At 64.7% G+C, this 18,718-nt stretch overlaps 1 protein-coding gene across 3 annotated transcripts in view; it reads left to right on the plus strand.

Moving 5' to 3' along the window:
- Positions 1-12,964, plus strand: part of CDH4 (cadherin 4) — a 496,939-nt gene extending 483,975 nt beyond the window's left edge. For all 3 annotated transcript variants that reach the window (XM_072801632.1, XM_072801634.1, XM_072801633.1), the window contains exons 10-16: positions 5,073-5,326; positions 5,672-5,814; positions 9,569-9,802; positions 10,650-10,883; positions 11,269-11,408; positions 11,867-12,031; positions 12,448-12,964. In XM_072801632.1, coding sequence (XP_072657733.1) covers positions 5,073-5,326; positions 5,672-5,814; positions 9,569-9,802; positions 10,650-10,883; positions 11,269-11,408; positions 11,867-12,031; positions 12,448-12,654 — 1,377 coding nt within the window. In that variant the 3' untranslated portion in view covers positions 12,655-12,964. The remainder of the gene's footprint in view (positions 1-5,072; positions 5,327-5,671; positions 5,815-9,568; positions 9,803-10,649; positions 10,884-11,268; positions 11,409-11,866; positions 12,032-12,447) is intronic.
- The last annotated feature ends 5,754 nt before the right edge of the window (positions 12,965-18,718 follow it).

Consider the following 18,718-nt stretch of genomic DNA (forward strand, 5'->3'; position numbering starts at 1 on the left):
CTGTGCTGCCCCCCGCAGCCCCCGCCCCCTGGCTCATCCTGCCTCCTCCCGGGCTGCAGCCGAGCTGGACCACAGCACCTCTGCCCACAGACCCCCAGCCCCACTGGGCACCTGTCACCGTCGCCAGCGTCCTCGGGAGCCCCCTCTGCCTCTTCCCACAATCTCCTCCAATGAGGAAACCGCAGGCTCAGACCAATCAGCCCTGTTCTCCTGCCTACACCCAGACCTCCCCTTTTGAAGCGGAAAAGCCAAGAACTGGCCCCTTCTGCTCTCCCCTCCCCAACCCGCCCAGCTGTAAGGCTTGCAGAGGCAGTGGGCGAGCTCTGCCCAGACGCTGAAGCAGGGCCGGGGGGGCAGGAGGGCCGGGGGGCAGGGGCCCAGGGTGCAGCCCCCACGGGCCCTCCCTCCACCAGCCCCCGGGCCTGCAGGCAACAGCTCCCCGAGCAGCAGGGCACGGAAGCGCCTGCCCCCCGCCCCTCCCCCTGTGCCCCCCGCGCGCCCCACGCCGGGCAGCTTCCCCTCAGGCCACAGGCCCAGCTCCCGGCCTCTCAGGAGAGGGTCCTTGCCGGTCTGGGGAGGCAGCCAGGCCGAGCCCCAGCAGTACATCCAGCCAGTCTAATTGAAACTGGTGGGCCAAATTACCTATCGATTTCTCCATTACAAATATGTTTTATTTCACCCTCCTATGGACGTTTATCGGCCATAATAGTCTTTCTGGAAGGCATTCGCACTCAGGCTGGTGACACGATCTTAATGCATGACACGCGATGCTCTTCATGTCCCCCAGGGACGTGAACCAGTAAACAGGGAGAGAGATTTCTTCCTTTGGGTGGTTTGTTCAGAGACAAAACCACCACAGTTTTATGAAACCACTGAAATGGCGCAGCCCCTCCCAGACTGTCCGAGGGTCCTGGCGGAGGGGCTGGAGCCATTGGCAGCTGCTGGACTCCGCGTGGGTGCGGGGGGTGCACCCTGTGGGTCTGGAACCGTCCAGAGCCTGGGACGGAGGAAGCAGTCCGCACCGGGGGGCAGAAGCCCTGGGCCGTATCTCTCAGGTGAGGGCTTCCAGGTTATTCTGCACTGGGAGCCTCATCCGACCCCTGCCCGCAAGGCCATTGAGGGTCCTGCCGGGGCGGAATCTGGGCGCGTGGCCCCCCACAGATGCGCCTGAGCTGCACCCGGCATCAGGCTAGGTGACGGGCCTCGGGGGTGGACAAGGGAGGTGTCGCGTCCCCCTGCCTGCCCCAGGCTGACCCACAATGGCACCAACGCCTCCTCAAGGGGCCGGCGGGGCAGCGGAAGGCATCAGAGCGACAGGGCGTGTGCCACCGAAGGACATGGTATCTCATGGCAGGGCTCCAAGGGCCTGCGGGGACCACCCTGCCCCCCGGCAGACAAGGACATCCCGCCTGGAGAGGACGATGGGGCTCAGCCCAGAGCCGCCCTCTCTGGAGGGTATTGGCCTCCAGACCCTCTCGAAGGGCCAGCTTCGGGCTTCCAGAACCCCCGGGCCCCGCCTCTGCTCTGATTTAGCTTTCAAAGCCCTTTTCGGATCTACTGCTCACCTGCAGCGGGAGCTGAGAAGGCAAGGGTTTGATGCACCAGGCGTAAGATACTTTTTTTTTTTTTAAGATTTTTCTTTATTTGAGAGAGAATATGAGAGCATGCACAAGCAGGGGGAGCAGCAGACGGAGAGGGAGAAGCAGGCTTCCCGCCGAGCAGGGGCCCCGATGTGGGACTCGATCCCAGGACCCCAGGATTGTCACCGGAACCCTGGGGGGCCCCCCGGGCACCCCCAGGTGTAGGATTTCTAATGCTCCCTGAGTCAAAGGCTGAGCCGCTGGGGGACCCGGGGGGGCTGGCTTGGGTCGGGTCAGCAGAGGCGCCGCCAGCCGCGAGCACAGGCTCCTGACCCTGGCGCTCTTCTGTTCACGGCGAAGATCTCTGGGCGCCCCGACATGCCGGGACTGGTCTCTCCTGGCCCCGCAGTCGGGCCCTCGCTTGCCCCCCACCGCCTCATCGCCGATCTCGCTCAGAGAGGTTTGTAACTCCCGAGGTCGGGATGCGTCACCCTCAGAAGTAGGCTTTGCGTCCACGCCCACGCCCGTCACACCTGCACACGCCTGACAAGGCAGCCGGCTTCCCTTCGCGTTCTCCAGTTCGAGTCTGTCTTCACTTTCCCTTAATTTTCCCAAAAGTGACTCTGCTGTGGCTTTTCAGATCTGGATCTGAACAGGGTCCCCACCCCCACCCCCCGCCATGCATTTGGTTATAACATGTCTTGAATCTCTCATGGCCTAGAACATTCCACCCACCATTGGCCTGCATGGACGCCGGGCCAGCTGGCCGATGCAAGGCCCCACGTGCCGCGCCGTCCGACCACTTCCTCGCGGGTTCTTGTTCCTCGTTCTCCCTCCCGCGCTGCCGGCAACCTGGGATTTAGATCTGCGGGGGCCCGTCCGTGGGGAGGAGCTCGCGGCTGAGGCTGGGTCACGTCGCAAAGCCCATGGTGCCCGGTGGTCCCGCTCCGGTCACCTGCACCCGACGGGTGGGCTCCGGGGTGCAGCCTGTTCCCGTCGTCCCCCCGCAGTCGGCCTTTCCCGGCCGCAGCGTGATGCTTGTAGCTGCACCTGCGCGGCCCCCCAGCCTCCACCTGCTGGTTCCTCGTCTAACCGTGATCCTTGGCCACGCAACGTCCTTTGTGAGTGAGCACGAGGTGGTGCTCCTCAGATTGTCATTCCTGGGCTAGACTTAGCACAAAAGGGCGTCCCCTCGTCGACAGGAGCCCCCCGGCGTGCCTGTGAGCGGGGCGTGGAGGTCATAGAGGGACCGCAGGGCGCTGCGCTGCTGCTCCGGGGGGGGCGGGGGGGCCGAGAGTGCAGGTTGCCTCGAGGAGCTGCGAGAGGCCAGCCCTGCCCTGGGGACCTCAGCCCAGGGACGCTGACTTATGACCTCCAACCTCCGGAGCCGTAAGACAGCGAGGTTGTGTGGCTCCAAGCCACCTCGTCGGAACAGGGACCTCGCACAGAGTCCAGCAGCAAAGGCGGACGGAGGCTTCGGGACGGCCACGCTGCCTGCTGCCACCCCGAAGGTCCCCCCGTGATATTTTGGGCCACCTGGGTCATCCCGGGCCATCTCCCGCTGCAAGACCCCGACCATCAGGCTCACAAAGCCCCCGTGCCCCGGAGGGCGACACGGTCACAAATGCCAGATGTTTGGACCCGATGTCTTTGGAGGCCATCGATCGTCCCACCAGAGCAATAAGCAAACTCATGAGCGTGTGTGGGTGTGTGGGTGTGTTTCCACGTCCTCGGTACCGTTAAGACTGCACGGATTTGTACGTATCCGTATCGGGTGTGCTTAGTCAGCCGCTGTCGTTGCCGACCTTGCCCCCGGCGAGTGGGAGCCCACCCACCCCCCGACCCCGCCCCGGCCGGTCCCGGGGTCCTTCCTGGGTCCTTCCGCCACCAGCCTGTTCCCGAGCGCTTCCGTGCACTGTGGCCCAACCGGGGGAGGCGCCTGCCTCACATCGGAGCCCCCATGGGCACCGCCGCCCTCCATGTGGCCGGCCCCTCGGCCCCCGAGGGAAGCAGGGAGGCTTCCCCCCCCCAGCACTGCCCATCCTCACTGTCTCCCCGTGTCTTCCACTGATTCAAACGGCCGTTTCATTCTAACCTAACAGCGGAGGATTTTTACTTAAATTCAGTGACTCCATACTTCTGTCTCCTTCCTCTTACACTGAAAAATCTGACTTCGGAACCACGTTGTCACAAGCGCTGATTCACTTTTCCCTGCAACATGCATAAAAGGGCGCTCAGAATAACGAGCCCAAGTCATGACCAACCGTGCGAAGACCAAGGGAGCTTAAGGCTTCTGTGCAACGACCGTTGTCCTTAAAATCGATCCCATCAGGAACTGCCATCTAGACGCTGCGCTGGGCACCTGAAATCGCTCTGCTCCGGGGAGTCATGCTGCCAGCTGGTACATAGTCTCCCTTTACTCCAGTTTGCCTGCGGTTTTCAGAGGTCACATTGCATATATATAATTTTATTTGTGACGTGAGTCACAGCTCCGTGCCGCAGCCCTGCCCCCCACCCCGTGCCGCCCCTCTGCAGGCAGGGGACCATCCTCACGCGTTTTCTGGTTCGCTCGTGTGGTCTTGGTCTTCCTCTCTGCAAATAGGAACAAATACAAATTCCGGTTCCTGTCCCTCTACACTGAAGGCCGCACGCTGCGTATCTACCGCTCATCGGCAGATCCTGGAGGTCTGTGCACCTCGCTCAGTGGGTCTTCCCCGCCCTTTCTGTCCTCACAGCTGCAAACTTCCAGCCGCCCTGGGCTTCGGGGCTGCCTCCTGTGCGCGTCCTCCAGGAGGACACAGCGATCCCGCCGGGAACCTTCCTGCGCAGAAGTTCCCTTGCGTGTGTGGCAGCCTGGTCTTTGAGTCGCTACGTGTGGCTCCGCATCTCAGGGCCCCAAGTGCCTCCGTGCAACTTCCCTCCCTCCCCAGAGTGTGGGGAGCACCGCAGACCATAGAACTGTTGTAGCGTTTGTCATTCGGGGTCCTGGCACCCCAAGAGGGTGTAGCAGGGGATCACGTTAGTGCAGGAGCCACGTGCAGGGGAAGAGCGCCCACAGGCCGGTGTCTGAGTGTCCTGGGGCCGCCGTGACAAATTACCAGAAACAGGGGCTGGGGGTTAACACAACAGGAGAGAAGGCCCGCTGCACCCAGGAGGGCACCCTCGACAAACAGCCCTGGAGGCCTCGACCTGCTGAGAGCTCGGGCCGTGAACGGCTGCCCCCCGGGAGCTGGGGCCCCCAGGAGCCCGGCTACGGCCAGGCCCTGGCATGATGGGAAGGCACGTTGGGGGGGGCCTTTACCCCACAGGAAGCCAGAGACGAAGCAGTCTGCACACAGCTTCCCTTGGGACCGGTGTCCTGGGCACGGAGCCGGGTGGCAGGAGCAGGAGGGGACCGGGGAGGCAGGTGCACACCAGGCAGCCACGGCCACCGCCCCCGAGCCAGCCCCCAGGCACCTGCGCCAGCTCACCCCCTTGGGCCTCTCGTTGCAGGCAGTCGACTACGAGCTGAACCGAGCGTTCATGCTGACTGTGATGGTGTCCAACCAGGCGCCCCTGGCCAGTGGGATCCAGATGTCCTTCCAGTCCACGGCAGGGGTGACCATCTCAGTCGTGGACGTCAACGAGGCGCCCTACTTCCCCTCGAACCACAAGCTGATCCGCCTGGAGGAGGGCGTGCCCAGCGGCACCGTGCTGACCACGTTCTCGGCCGTGGACCCTGACCGCTTCATGCAGCAGGCCGTGAGGTGGGTCCGCAGAGCACGACCTCCCCCCACGCCCCGCCCTCGGGCCTCGGAAGGGGCCTCCCCCCACCGGGCTCCCTCGCTGCCCATACGGAGGAGCCGCCTAGCGCCCAGTGAACCCTGCAACCCGGAGGGTCTCTGGTGAGCTCTCAGCGGTGTCCCCGACCCGTGTCGTCTCTCCAGCGTTGCCAGGGGCTCCACCCCAGAAGGTGGAGAAAGCTTTCGGGACCCAGGACCCCGTACTGGACTGGGGGGAAGCTCCCCGGCGTCCATGCAGGCTGGGGGACCAGGGGCGGGGCTGGGGCTCGGGCCACCCTCCCTTCACCTCCTCACCTCCTCCCTCCTCAGATACTCGAAGCTGTCGGACCCAGCCAACTGGCTGCACATTAACGCCACCAACGGTCAGATCACCACGGCAGCCATCCTGGACCGCGAGTCCCTCTACATCAAGAACAACGTCTATGAGGCCACCTTCCTGGCAGCTGACAACGGTGCGCCCCGCTCCAGGGGGTGACTGTGGGTGGGGGGCCCGCCCAGCACTGGAGAAGGTGGAGGGGCGAGGCTGGAAGGCCCCTGCGGTGCCAGGTGCCCCGTGCAGTGCCGCGAGCTGCCCCTCGTCCCCCAGTGCCCCCAGGCCGCCCCCTCTCTGCATCCGGGGCTCAGCTCATCGCCGCCTCCAGGCAGATACACGCCCCTCCGCTCTCCCGCGGGGCGCCCTCGTGGGCACCGGGGGAGCCGGGCCAGCAGCAGGGGGCCAAGCTGCGTCCAGCCTGGTCTCAGTGGAACATGACCTGAGCAGTTTCTGAGTTCCCATGGGGTAGACTGAGGGCAGCTGAATGACACTCACGCTTTGGCAGAACGGCCCGGTCGTGCCGACTACAGGCCAGGATAGGTGGGGGCGGGCCTCCCCCAAGCAGCCCCTGGGGTGCCGGCCCCGGGGCTCCGAGCACCCACTGTCCAGGCCCTCGCAGCCCTCGGGGAGCAGGGGCCCCGCGGGGCTCAGAGTCGGGCAGGCACCGTGCGAAGCCGCACACGGCAGCCGGAGCCCTGGGGCTGGCAGACGGTGATGGTGAGACCCCCCGCCCGAGCCAGGATGAGGAGCCCCAGGAGCTGGGGTCGCAGGGTGAAGGTGACCCCGGCAGGGGTGAGGCGGGCTGGGCAGAGGCACTGGGGCCTTCAAGGGAGGCAGACAGTGCCTCACGGCCGGGCACTGGACTCCCAGCCCCGAGGCCACCGCTCCCTGGACCCAGGGACCCAGGAGGCGGCGAGGCCCCCAGCCCCGTACCCAGCCCACTCTGCACAGGAGGGGAGAGGCAGTGAGGGAGAAGGAGGATTCTAGAGCCAGGGATCAGTGCCAGCACCACTGAGGGGTGGGAAGAGACCTGACCGCTCCGTGCCTCGGTTTCCTCCTCTGTAGAATGGGGATGAGCCCCCCTCTCTCCTGCAGCTGCGAGGATTAGGTGCGCCGGTGTCCTCAGAGCCCTGGGAGCCGTCGGCCAGGAGCCACATTTCACTGCAAGGGAGGTTGGGAAATGCGGCCCAACAGCTGGGCAGGGTGACCTCAGATAAAATCTAGGGGCTCCGGTTCTTCTATCAACGTCAAAAGGGGGGAATGGATATTGGGGGACAGCTCAGCAATCTCTTGCCCCAGTGAGATGAATGAGAAACAAGTCCACCAGACACTTTCAGGGAGTAGGTTCTGGAAGAAAACAAAGCAGGGCGAGGGAGGGAGGGGCCGGCATTTGCAGCTGTGCTCCTGGGGAGCTGACTGCGGACCAGAGGGAACAAGCCAGGGGGAAACAGCGCAGAGAGGAGACCCAGAGTTTGGAAGCAGCCCGCGCAAAGGCCCTGAGGCCGACCTGTGGAGGTCCGCTCAGGTGGGTTCTAGGTCAGGGGTGCAGCCCAGGCCCCGGAGCAAGCGGAGCCCTTGCACAAAGGCTCGTTCTGCGGCAATGAAAGCCGGGGCCCGGTAACCACCCGCCAGCCTCCTCCCTGCCTTCCCTGACCTACGGGACCCAGAAAAGCCGAGGCCTGGCTGTGGCCGTGAGGTGCACCGGCCCTGGTTGTGGGGAGCTCAAGAGGCTGCGTTAGGAGGTGGTTTTGAACAAACCCGGGGCCGACGCAGCAGAAAGCCGAGAGGACGGCGAGACTGTGAGCAGGGTGCATGCAGGCTGTGGGGTCCCTGGTCCCCCCCGCCGTGCTGGCCGGCACCCACGCCATAGCGGCCTCCATGGCCAGGCCCAGCTGCGCCCTGGCCCGGTGCTCTCATGGGTTCCTGAGACCGTGAAGACACATGCTGGGCCATATGTCATAGGTGCCTGCCTCGGCTTTGCCACCAAGGGGTACTGCAGCCGGAAGATCTCTGACCCCAAGCCTGGGGCATCTGTGTCGCACGCACCCACGTGCACGCGGCCCTGGGCCAGACCTGGGGGCTCAGGGAACCGACGGGGCCCTGGGGTGCTCTGGGTGTGCAGAGCAGGTCCGCACCGAGGCCTGCAGGCCGGGAGCCCCGGAGGCCCGCTCGCTGGGCTGGGGAGGCACCCAGGGTCCGCATGTGGCTCAGGGCTCCTGGCCTCAGGCGCCTGCAGGGTGGGGCCAGGGAGACACGGGGGCGTGGACAGGGTCGCGGGCTATGGAGAGACGGGGAAGTGGGTGCCGGCCCCACAGGGCAGGGGTGTGGGTGCCTAGTGCTGGGCATGGTGGGCACCATCTTCTGTAGCTGTGCACCAGTACAGCTCCATGTGAGTGCTCTATGTGGGGGCGGCTGTGTGTGTATGTGCATGTGTGCATTGTGGGGGTGTATGCACATGGGTGCTGTATATGTACATGTGTGTGCGTCTGTGCATGCCTGTGTAGGGGTGTGTATGTGCACATGGGTGCTATGTGGGTGTGCATGGGTGTGCATGTCTGTGTATATGTGTGTGCCTGTGTATGCGGGCATGTGTGTGCACGTGTGTGTACGTGTCTGCGCCTATGTACATGGGTGTGTGCACATGCATGCATGTGTGTATGTGTGTGTACACCTGTGTGCCTGTGTGTGCATGTGTGTGCCCATGTGTATTGTGTGTGCATGTGTGTACATGTATGCATGCCCATGTGTGCATGTGTCTGTGTGTCTGCATGTGTGTGTGCACCTATGTGCATGTGCATGCTTATGTTGCATGTGCGTGTGTGTCTATGCCTGTGTGTATGCCTCTTTATGTGCATGTGCGTGCATGTCCACCTCTGTGCATGTGCATATGTGTCTATGCCTGTGTGTACATGCATGTGTGTCTGTGTGCATGTCCCCATGTGTGTGCATGTATGTGTGTGTCTGCACCTGTGTGTGTGCCTGTGCGTGCATGTGCATGTGTCTATGCCTGTGTGTGCATGCATATGTGTGCGTGTGCATGTGTGTATGCCCCCATGTGTGTGCATATCTCTGTCTGTGTGCATGTGCATCCATCCATGTGCACCTGTGTGTGCATGCCTGTGCATTCATGTTCGTGTGTCTATGCCTCTGTGTGTGTGTGCGTGTGCGCCTTGGTGCATGTTTGTGTGTCTATGCCTGTGTGCGCATATATGTGCATGTGCATGTGTGCATGCCTCCATGTGTGCATGTGTCTTGTACACATGCATGTGTGTGCACCTGTGTGTGCATGCCTGTGCGTGCGTGTGCATCTGCCTGTGTGCCTGTGTGCATGCATGTGTGTGCGTGTGTCTATGCCTGTGCGTGTGTGTCTGTGTGTGTGTGTGCATGTGCATGCATGTGTATGTGTGTCTATTCCTGTGTGTATGCCCCCGTGTGCATGCGTGTCTGTGTATGTGTATGTGCGTGTGTATGCCTATTCCTGTGTGTACGTGCATGTGTGTGCAAGTGTCTATGCCTGTGCATGTGTGTGCATGTGTCTATGCCTGTGTGTGTGCGTGCATGTGTGTGCATGTGTGTCTATGCCTGTGCGTGCATGTGCATGTACCTATGCCTGTGTGTATGTGCATGCGTGTGCCCACTCACAGCTGTGGGTCTGGTGGCGGCTGCACATCTGAGGCCGTGTCCTGTGTGCAGCTGAGTGGCCATGTGTCTGACGGTGGGTGTTGGTGCAGGTCCGGGACTCTTGGGGGCCATGGCCGTGGTGTGTCCCGTGCAGACCTGTCATCTGTCCCCGGGGCCCTGGGGCTGGCGTTGGCCTGCTGCGTGTCATCGTGTGCCCGTGGCCGTGGGGCACACAGAGCAGCCCTGTAGGGTCACCTGCATCTGTCCCACAGGGATCCCCCCGGCCAGTGGCACCGGGACGCTGCAGATCTACCTAATCGACATCAACGACAACGCCCCTGAGCTGCTGCCCAAGGAGGCGCAGATCTGCGAGAGGCCCGGCCTGAATGCCATCAACATCACCGCGGCCGACGCCGACGTCGACCCCAACATCGGCCCCTACGTCTTCGAGCTGCCCTTCGTGCCCGCCGCCGTGCGGAAGAACTGGACCATCACCCGCTTAAACGGTGAGCCCGCCCCGGGCACCGGGACAACTGGACACGTCTGGGGTGTGGACACATCTGGGGCGCAGCCCACAAGCCGGGACCCGTGGGAGAGCGAGCAGTGGAGACGGGCCGTCCCCCCACCGGAGCCCCTGGGGACTGTCCCCTGAGGGGCCTTGAGGACAGTCCCGGTCCCGCCGCTGTAACGAGCTCACCCGTAGTCCCCGCGCCCTGCGCCCGGCCCCATGGGTGGGGCCCCGGCCCATCTCTCTCCTCTAGGTGCGGGCCTGTTGTATGAAAGGGCCTCCAGGTCCTACAGTTTCCTAGCACTGTGAGGATGCACCTAGAAAGGTCACGCCAGTGCCTCGCGTGTCTGGGGGTACAGGAGCACACCTGTGACCCAAGCCCTCACCAACACTGAATGTCATTTTTAAAAAAAAGCATTTTTCCAGTGTTTTAGCCAAAATCATGGTTTCCATTCACATCTCTCAACCATGCGCATTTTTTTCCCCATTTATTTATTGGCCGTTTGCGGTTCTTCTGTGAATTGCCTGTGCCATGCCCTTGCCTGTTTATCTTTGAGAAGGTCTTTTTCTAATTGATTTGGTAGAACTCTTTATATATTAAGGAAACAATTTCTTCAACATGTTGCAATTGCTCCTTCTGGAATCACCAGTGTCTCCTCACTTTATGGAGTGGTCTGGCGTGCATGTGCGCGTGCGTGTGCCTGAGCGCGTGTGCACGTGTATATGAACCAAACAGGTACTTTAGATTGTCATGCTGTCAGACTCCGTCGTCCCCTTCGGACGTCCCGCTCTAACGGGGTGCTGGCTGCAGACTGAAGGCAGCCTGTCCTGTCACCCCGCACCAGGTGACTACGCCCAGCTGAGCTTGCGCATCCTGTACTTGGAGGCTGGGATGTACGATGTCCCCATCACCGTCACCGACTCTGGGAATCCCCCGCTGTCCAACACGTCCATCATCAAGGTCAAGGTGTGCCCGTGCGATGAGAACGGGGACTGCACCACCATCGGTGCCGTGGCGGCGGCCGGCCTGGGCACCAGCGCCATCGTGGCGATCCTCATCTGCATCGTCATCCTGCTCAGTGAGTACAGCTGAGCCACGCGTGCAGACCCGTGCCCCCACGCAAAGACCCGTGCCCATGCGCATACACCCATGCCCACATGCGCACACCCGTGCCCACGCACACAGACCCATGCCGGCACATGCAGACCCATGCCCATGCACACAGACCCATGCCGGCACACGCAGACCCGTGCCCACGCACACACACCCGTGCCCTTCCATGCAGAACTGTGCCCACATATGCACAGACCCATGCCCATGCGTACACACCCGTGCCCATGCACACAGACCTGTGCCGACATACACAGACCCGTGCCCACGCACATAGAACCATGCCCACACACTCGCAGACCCGTGCCCACGCGCACCCACACCCCGCTCACGGTGCGGCCCCGCCCCCGCAGCCATGGTCCTGCTGTTCGTCGTGTGGATGAAGCGCAGGGAGAAGGAGCGCCACACCAAGCAGCTGCTCATCGACCCCGAGGACGACGTTCGTGACAACATCCTCAAGTACGACGAGGAGGGCGGCGGTGAGGAGGACCAGGTGAGGCTCCGCTCCAGCGTCCGCCAGCGTCAGGGCCGCTCTCTGCCCTCAGCCCAGGACCCAGCCCGCAGCCTCGCACCCCCCGGGGGCCGCTAGGTGACCAGACGGCCGTGCACGGGGCGCCCTGGGGGAGCTCCAGGGAGCTGCCTGGCTGCACCCGGGTCGCGTCGCCATCAGGGGCCTCGGGCAGCTCCTTCCACCACGTGCTCGTGCCCCCCCGGAGCACGGCGACAGTGACCCCAGCCCCAGGCTCTCCCAGGGAAACCAAGGCATGTGCACAGGAGCTGCCGGGGTCCCAGGTGCGGAGCCCCAGACCATGAGGGCAGCCCGGGGGGCAGGACTGGGAGGACCTGGGGAGCGGGGGGCAGAGTGGGGGGGCAGAGCAGTGCGGCAACAGCTGGGACCTCAGGCGTCTGGGCCCCCGGTGACGGCCCCCACGGCCCGCCTCTCGCGCCCAGGACTACGACCTGAGCCAGCTGCAGCAGCCCGAGGCCATGGAGCATGTGCTGAGCAAAGCCCCGGGAGTGCGGCGGGTGGATGAGCGGCCCGTGGGCGCCGAGCCCCAGTACCCGGTCAGGCCCGTGGTGCCCCACCCGGGGGACATCGGGGACTTCATCAGCGAGGTGCGTGCTCCGGGGGCGCAAGGCCGGGTGGGGGCGGGAGGTCAGCGCCGGTGCGAGCAGAAGCAGGGGGCCAGGGCGCGGGGGCCTCCGGGCACACAGCAGGTGTCGTGGGGTCAGTGGACACGATGACGTCAGACGTCTAGGTCCTGGTCCTCGGGCTCACCCCCCATTGCAGGGACACGGGCTGTGGACCGTCCTGTGCACCTGCCGCGGCCCCGCTCTGCTGTTGGGCCACATGGGCACCTTAGCCCCTGGTCATAGACCCCGACCCCCCCTCCCCCGGTTCCCTGACGGCCCCTCAGTCAACCGCAGGGAGCGCTTGCGGAGCACCTACTGTGTGCAGGGCCCAGCGACGTCCCCTCCCGGCCGCTTCCCCAGCTCCCCTCCTGGGCCTAACCCTGCGCCTCTGACCCCAGGGCCTGCGCGCCGCGGACAACGACCCCACGGCGCCCCCCTACGACTCCCTGCTGGTCTTCGACTACGAGGGCAGCGGCTCCACCGCAGGCTCCGTCAGCTCCCTGAACTCGTCCAGCTCCGGGGACCAGGACTACGACTACCTGAACGACTGGGGGCCCAGGTTCAAGAAGCTGGCGGATATGTACGGCGGCGGCGAGGAGGACTGAGCGGCCTGGCCCCGGGCGCCGGCGGAGCGGGACTGCGGGAGGTGCCGGGCTCCCCGACTCCCCGCGGCCGTGTCACTTAGTGGTGTGTTAGGGGGTCCCTCCCCGCCCCAGCCCCCCCAACAGTGAGCTGTCTGGCATGAGCCCTTCTCGCCCCGCGGCGCGCCACCCGCCGCAGTAGCTGGCTAGCACGGAGAGCAGCGAGAGGCACTCTGTCTTAACTTGAATTTCTTAGAACAGAAGCACTGTTTTTAAAAAAAAAAAAAAAAAAAAATGAAAGTGCCTTTTGGTACATGTATCAGATTCCCTCAAACTCAGGAGTGACGAAAAGCAAGCAGACAGACCACGTACGTCCCCCCAACCCCAGTCCTGAGCGCCCCCGACCCCAGCTAGCCCCAGCTCTGAAGGCGCCAATTAAGGAATCGGGGAGAACCTGTCTCTCTCTCTCTCTCTCTCTCTCTCTCTTTCTCCCTCTCTCTTTCTTTTTTGGGTCTTTTATTAAGAAAAACAGTGGGTGATTTGCTTAACAAAATTGACAAAGAAATCGTTGGGGTTCAAACCCCAAAAGCCCATCTGAGTCCTCAAGCTTTGCTGGACACGGTCAGGGTTTCCTGGGCCTTTGGCGCCCCCCCCCCGCCCCCGAGGCAGGGGGCAGGCCGGGGGCCGGCAGGGGGCAGGTCGGGGGCAGGCAGGGGGCAGGCCTGGGGCAGGTCGGGGGCAGGCAGGGGGCAGGCCGGGGGCAGGTCGGGGGCAGGCAGGGGGCAGGTTGGGCGCAGGTCCGGGGCAGGCAGGGGGCAGGCAGGGGGCAGGCAGGGGGCAGTGGGGGGACAGGCCAGGAGAGCCCCCGGGGCGGGCCCAGCCGATCTACCAAAGGTACGTGTGCGCCCTCGGCTCGCACCGAGTTTCTGGCTGCCCCGGCTCCCGACACCGTGCACAGGTGGCAGTGGGGCTCCAGGGGGCTTCCCCGACACTCACCATCTCTGCCCTTTGGCCCCCCAACCACGAGGCCTGCCCCAGAGACAGCTGTCCCCCCCGGAAATGCCACGCAGGCCCCCGATGCCTTCGGTCCAGAAGGCTGCACCTCCCAAGAAGCCGCAGCCCAATCGAGCGAGCATCCCCGAACACCTGACACGAGCCCCCCGCCCCCGCCAGCGGGTTCCTGGAGGCCCCCGTGCAAGGCTCCGCTGGCGACACCCGGACGCCCTCAGCCCCTCGGAGGCCCGTGCGGACGGCAGAGAGCGCGGACACCTGCACGTGCCTCGGCAGCCTCTCCCCCCGGACTCGCAACCTGACGTGGACAGTGAGGCTCTGCTCCGAGTGGCCGGGACAGCCCGCCGTTGCCCTGCCGTCGGCCTCAGATGCATCTGGACGGCACCCACCTGACGCAGTGACCCAAGTCCTCTCCTGGGGACCCAGGGCAGCACCGAGCAGCCGCTCAGACTCCCGGGGATGCCGCTGCCCTTTGCACGGAACTGTCTGATGCGCCAGCCTGCCAAAGGACAGCAAGAGACGCTCTGTGCGTCCCAGGGACCCGCCGGGGAGACCCGCTGCGTTGGTTTCCCTGGGTGATAAAAGGCCACGCAGGCCCTGGTGGGACACGACCCCTCCTGGGAGCACCCTGGAAAGGGGGTGAGGGGTGCCCTGGCCCTGGGCGGGCCTTGGCGTTGGGGGGGCCCGTGGCGAGCAGGCAGGCCTCGCGCCCATCCTGGAGCCCTGGGTCGGGGGAGAGCTCAGCCTGGTCCCCATGCTCCCGGCCTGAGGCCTTGGATGCTCCCCCCGTGGCGACGGTCACCCTCTTTTCCAAACAGCTTTGGCCTCAGAGGCGTGTGTGCAGCAGGCAGGGTGGTGTCCCCGCGGGGTGTCAGGGCTCCTCCCCAGGCCACACTCACCACCTCCGCCACTGTCCCCGGGCCGGGCTGGGGCCCTGGCCTGCGGCCTGATGGCTGTAGGGCTCCGTCCCCGACCCCGTCCCCGCTGCCTGGCGGGGGGACGAAGGAGGTGCCCGTGCCCCCCGCTGGATGCGCCTCCGCAGACGCCTCTCTCTCTGCGTCAGGGGTGGGTGGCCCGCCTGGGGGGAGGGACCGGGATCGCTCAGGGCCAGACGAAGACTGTCCGGCGTCTGGGGGCGCGGCCATCTGGGGACTGCTGGTGGGGTCAGGGCTGGCAGGACGTGAGCTGGCATCTTCTGTGTTTTGTTTGTTTTTGGAACGTTTATCCTCCTGTCGAACTTCTCGGCACGAACATGTTCTGGGAGCCGAGGCAGCTGTGGACGCTTCTCTGAAATCTTGAGCCCCCCGGGTGGCCAGGGCCCTGGGCTGTGCTCGGGGACGGCTGTGCGGGGCCCAGCCCGGGACGCACCCACCCCGTGGCGCCCGGCGCCCCACCGCCCCGCCCCACCGCCCCACCCCACCGCCAGGGCCCCGACGCACCTCGCCTGGATCACGCAGGCTGAGGCTGGGCCACGCCGGGGGCCACGCGTGCCCTCCACACAGTCCCCGGGGGCTGGGGGGGCTCGCACGCCCCCACACCCACTTCACTGCGCACTCGGTTCTGAGGTCGAGCTGGGCGTGCCAGCAGCGTCACGCCTCCCGCAGCCTGTAGACCCACCGTGCCCGAGACCCGGGGCCCGGCCGCGGGGGCCCAGACTCCGCGCTGGCAAAGCCCTAGGGCGCACCTTCATTTCTGTAGGGGATTTTGTTCTGTGAACAGGAGAAACCCGCGGGGGTGGCGCGGCGAGGACGCGGCCGTGGTCGGGGGCGCCCAGCCGAGGACCCCCGTGTCTGTCTGTCCTCACACCCCGCGCCTTTGCTTTCCCGTGTCTCTCAGCACAAGTGCTGGGCCTCCGGCCACCACGGCGTCAGAGTAACGGCCACACGTCAGTTCCCCGAGATGCCTCAGTTTCCCTAGCGTGAGCACCGGCCGACACACACACACACACACACACACACACACACACACACACACACGGTCCTTTGAGAGGTAAAAGGTTAGGGGAGGGGAGTCTCAATTTTTGTCAATGCTGAAAAGAGCACCAAAAACCCCGCACAAACTCTCCCATGCACAGAGCGTGCCGTGAAGCAGCTCGCGCAGCGCGGTGCACGTGACAGGTCCTGCTCGGCGCGGCCCGCGGGGAGCCGCCTCTGTGTATAATTGGAACGCGTTTCTTCTTTTCCTTTCCTCTCCTTTTTCCATTCTGATCTTTTTTTTTTTTTTCCTTTTCTGCATGTTTCTTTTTTGAAAATGGACAAAATGTGTAGCAGCCCGCATGACTGTGGTTGTTTTGGGGAAAGACACTGGAGTATGATGTGTTCACACTGCAACTCCGAGCATTGTGCAGTTAGGCAAAAGTCCCAACTTTTTTTGTAATCGTCAACAGCACAACTATTTTGTATTGTTGTTTGTATCATTTTGTACCAAAAAAGAAAAAAAAAAAGGAAAAAAAAAAAGGGAAGAGCGTCGATGTTTTCTCAATGTGTTTTTAGTGCCAGGAGGTCTTGGTTCCAAACTGAGTAGCAGCTTTGCCGAGTTGTCGTGTACCGGGGCGGCGTCGGGGCACCGGCGCGCTGCTCCAGAGGAGTTAATAAAGCCCCCCTTTTAAATAGTCGGCCTCCACCTGCTTGTGTTTCTCCGGACCTTCGAGAAGCCGACGGGGCTCACGGACGGCACCGGACAGACGCGGGGTTCGGTGTTGAGATGGGAGCGGCGCCCCCGATGGGCATTTCCCGAGCCCCCGCCTTGTCCCAGACGCAGCCCTGGGCCCCCGCAGCACGGACGGCGCACAAAAGCAGGCCCGCCCCTGCCCCCCGACGGGGGCCCGCGTGCCAGAGGCCTGACCGGGCCCAGGTGCTCACACGTCGCACGTCAGGCCGGCAGGTTCCCCTCCTGCCCTCACGCTGCCATGGAAGGATTCTCACTCGCCACCCCCCCCACTTATCTCAGGGGCCCAGCAGCTCTTCGTGTGGTGGGAGGGCAGCACCAGCAGGCCGCGGCCCCAGAGACACGGGGTCCACCCAGCCAGGCCCCGCAGCCCCAGAAGCTCCCTCAGGCCCGGCCTGGTCACCTGACCCAGCGCCCCCTGGCCCCGGGCCTGAGCCTGAGCAGGACGGGCCTCTGCGCGGTGCTGGCGGGGAGACCACAGGCCCAGGCCCACCCCGCTGGACCGCAGAGGCCCTGCCCCCGCCCCGAGTGGACCACGTTCACTGAGGCTGAGGGGCTGCCCTCTGGCCCGGCGACTAAGGACCTGAGCCCCAAGCAGGCGGTCCCTGCACCCCAGCCAGAGCCGGGTCCTCCAACCTCCGCCCCCCACCGACCGACCCCCCAGCCAAGCCTTTGCTAGCGCAGATCTGCATCCACAATACCACGCATAACAAAAAGTCACTCACTCGGTTAATTACGGGTGCAGCTGATAATTACAGGCACAATTAGCCGCTCGCTAATTTTGAGGGTGCCGAGCAGCTAATTACGTGCATAATTAGGCGACTGCTCGGGCCTGAGACAGGCAGTGGGGGGCGGGGGGAGCAGGAAGTCCTGTAATCAGCCCCCCGGGGTGAGGCTCTGCTTCAGGACACCCTCCCACACCCAGACCCGCAGCGGCTTGTCCCACCGGGAGGGAAACCACGAAGTCCAGCTGGGGCCTCGGAGCAGCCAGGACGCCCCCTCGAGGGTGATCCACCCGGCGGGGCCTGCGCTCTGTGCGTTCCACGAGGGACCGCAGGCTCAGGAGGGGCATTCAGCCCGTCAGGCCACGGGGCCTCGGCTCCTCCTCCTTGAGGTGACGACCCACCCTAAGGGCCCAGGAGGCCTGGTCCTGCCCCCGGACCCCTCCCGTGTCACAACCACAGGGTCAGATCCCCCAGGAATCCAAAGCCCACCCTCCTGGCCACCTGGTCAAGGCCAGGCTCACCGGGGCCACATGGGGGGGCGGGCAGCCGCCCTGAGAAAGACCCTTTGGTCGTCAAGGTAGAAAGAGCCAGGGCTTGCAAAGGGACAGAGGCAGGACGGGGGGCAGGTAGCACTGAGCAGGGAGGGCAGACCCGGGGCAGGGCGGGGGGCAGACTGCAGGGGGCAGGGCTGGGAGGACCTGACCCTGCCACTGGCCGTGCTGTGACGCAGCCACACGTGGGTGACCAGGGGACACCAGCCACGGCCTGGAGCCCTAGATGAGGCCCGGAGGGGCGGGTCTGGCCGGGAGTGGGCGCTGCGGGAGGGCGTTTTAAGGGAGGACGGAGAGCACGTGAGATGCAGGATCCAGCGAGAAACTGCCGCGTCCCGGGTCAAGCTGCTACGAGCCATCGCCCTTCAGGGACCGTCCTGCTGCTGGACAGGCGCGTGGCGGGGGGCACCGTGACCTCAGTCCTGGAACGTCCCCCTTGGAGAGAAGGAACCTCCACTCAACCTGGCTTATCAGGTGGACGCAGACGGCGGTGCCTCGTGGGAGCCAGGCGGGGTCCTCGCCTCCTCCCCCCTCTGGGCCCAGGCCCTGAGCGTCCTGAGAGGGGCCCCCACCCCCCACCCCACCCGGCCGCTGATCAGGCTGCGGGGACACAGGACTCCCGCCTCCCTGGAGGACAAGGACGACTTCCCGAGACCTAAGGACATGCCAAGCTCCGCCTCCCCCCCACTGTGCCCCCCGGTGTCTGGGGCGCGAGGGGAGCCCGGCCCTCACAGGCAGCCCTTCCTGGGAGCGGGGGCGCCAGCCAGCCAGTGTCTGCGCCTCGAGCCCGGGCAGGTGCGTGGACACCGACGGCCGTCCCTCGAGACCCTCTGGGCTGGGGGGGGCCGGGGCCACGGCGGGCGGCAGGGTGAGCCCACCCCCTGCACACGTGGGACCCGGGCCAGAGGCCACACGGAGGGAGGCCCGTGCCCACACCGCACGCCTGCTGCCCTGCCCCGGGGACGCCTGAGGCCTGGGTGGCCGTGACCGTGTCCCAACACAGGCCCTCGGGGGGCGTCTCTGGGCACTGATGGCCGCATAAGCATGACGTTCAGGTCCCCCCGACTGACAGGGTGACAGGGAGCTCGGCCCCGGACGCCCAGCCGAGGGCAGAGGGACTGGAACTGGCCGGGT

The sequence above is a fragment of the Canis lupus genome, chromosome 26 (assembly GCF_048164855.1).
Source record: "Canis lupus baileyi chromosome 26, mCanLup2.hap1, whole genome shotgun sequence".
NCBI lineage: Eukaryota > Metazoa > Chordata > Mammalia > Carnivora > Canidae > Canis > Canis lupus.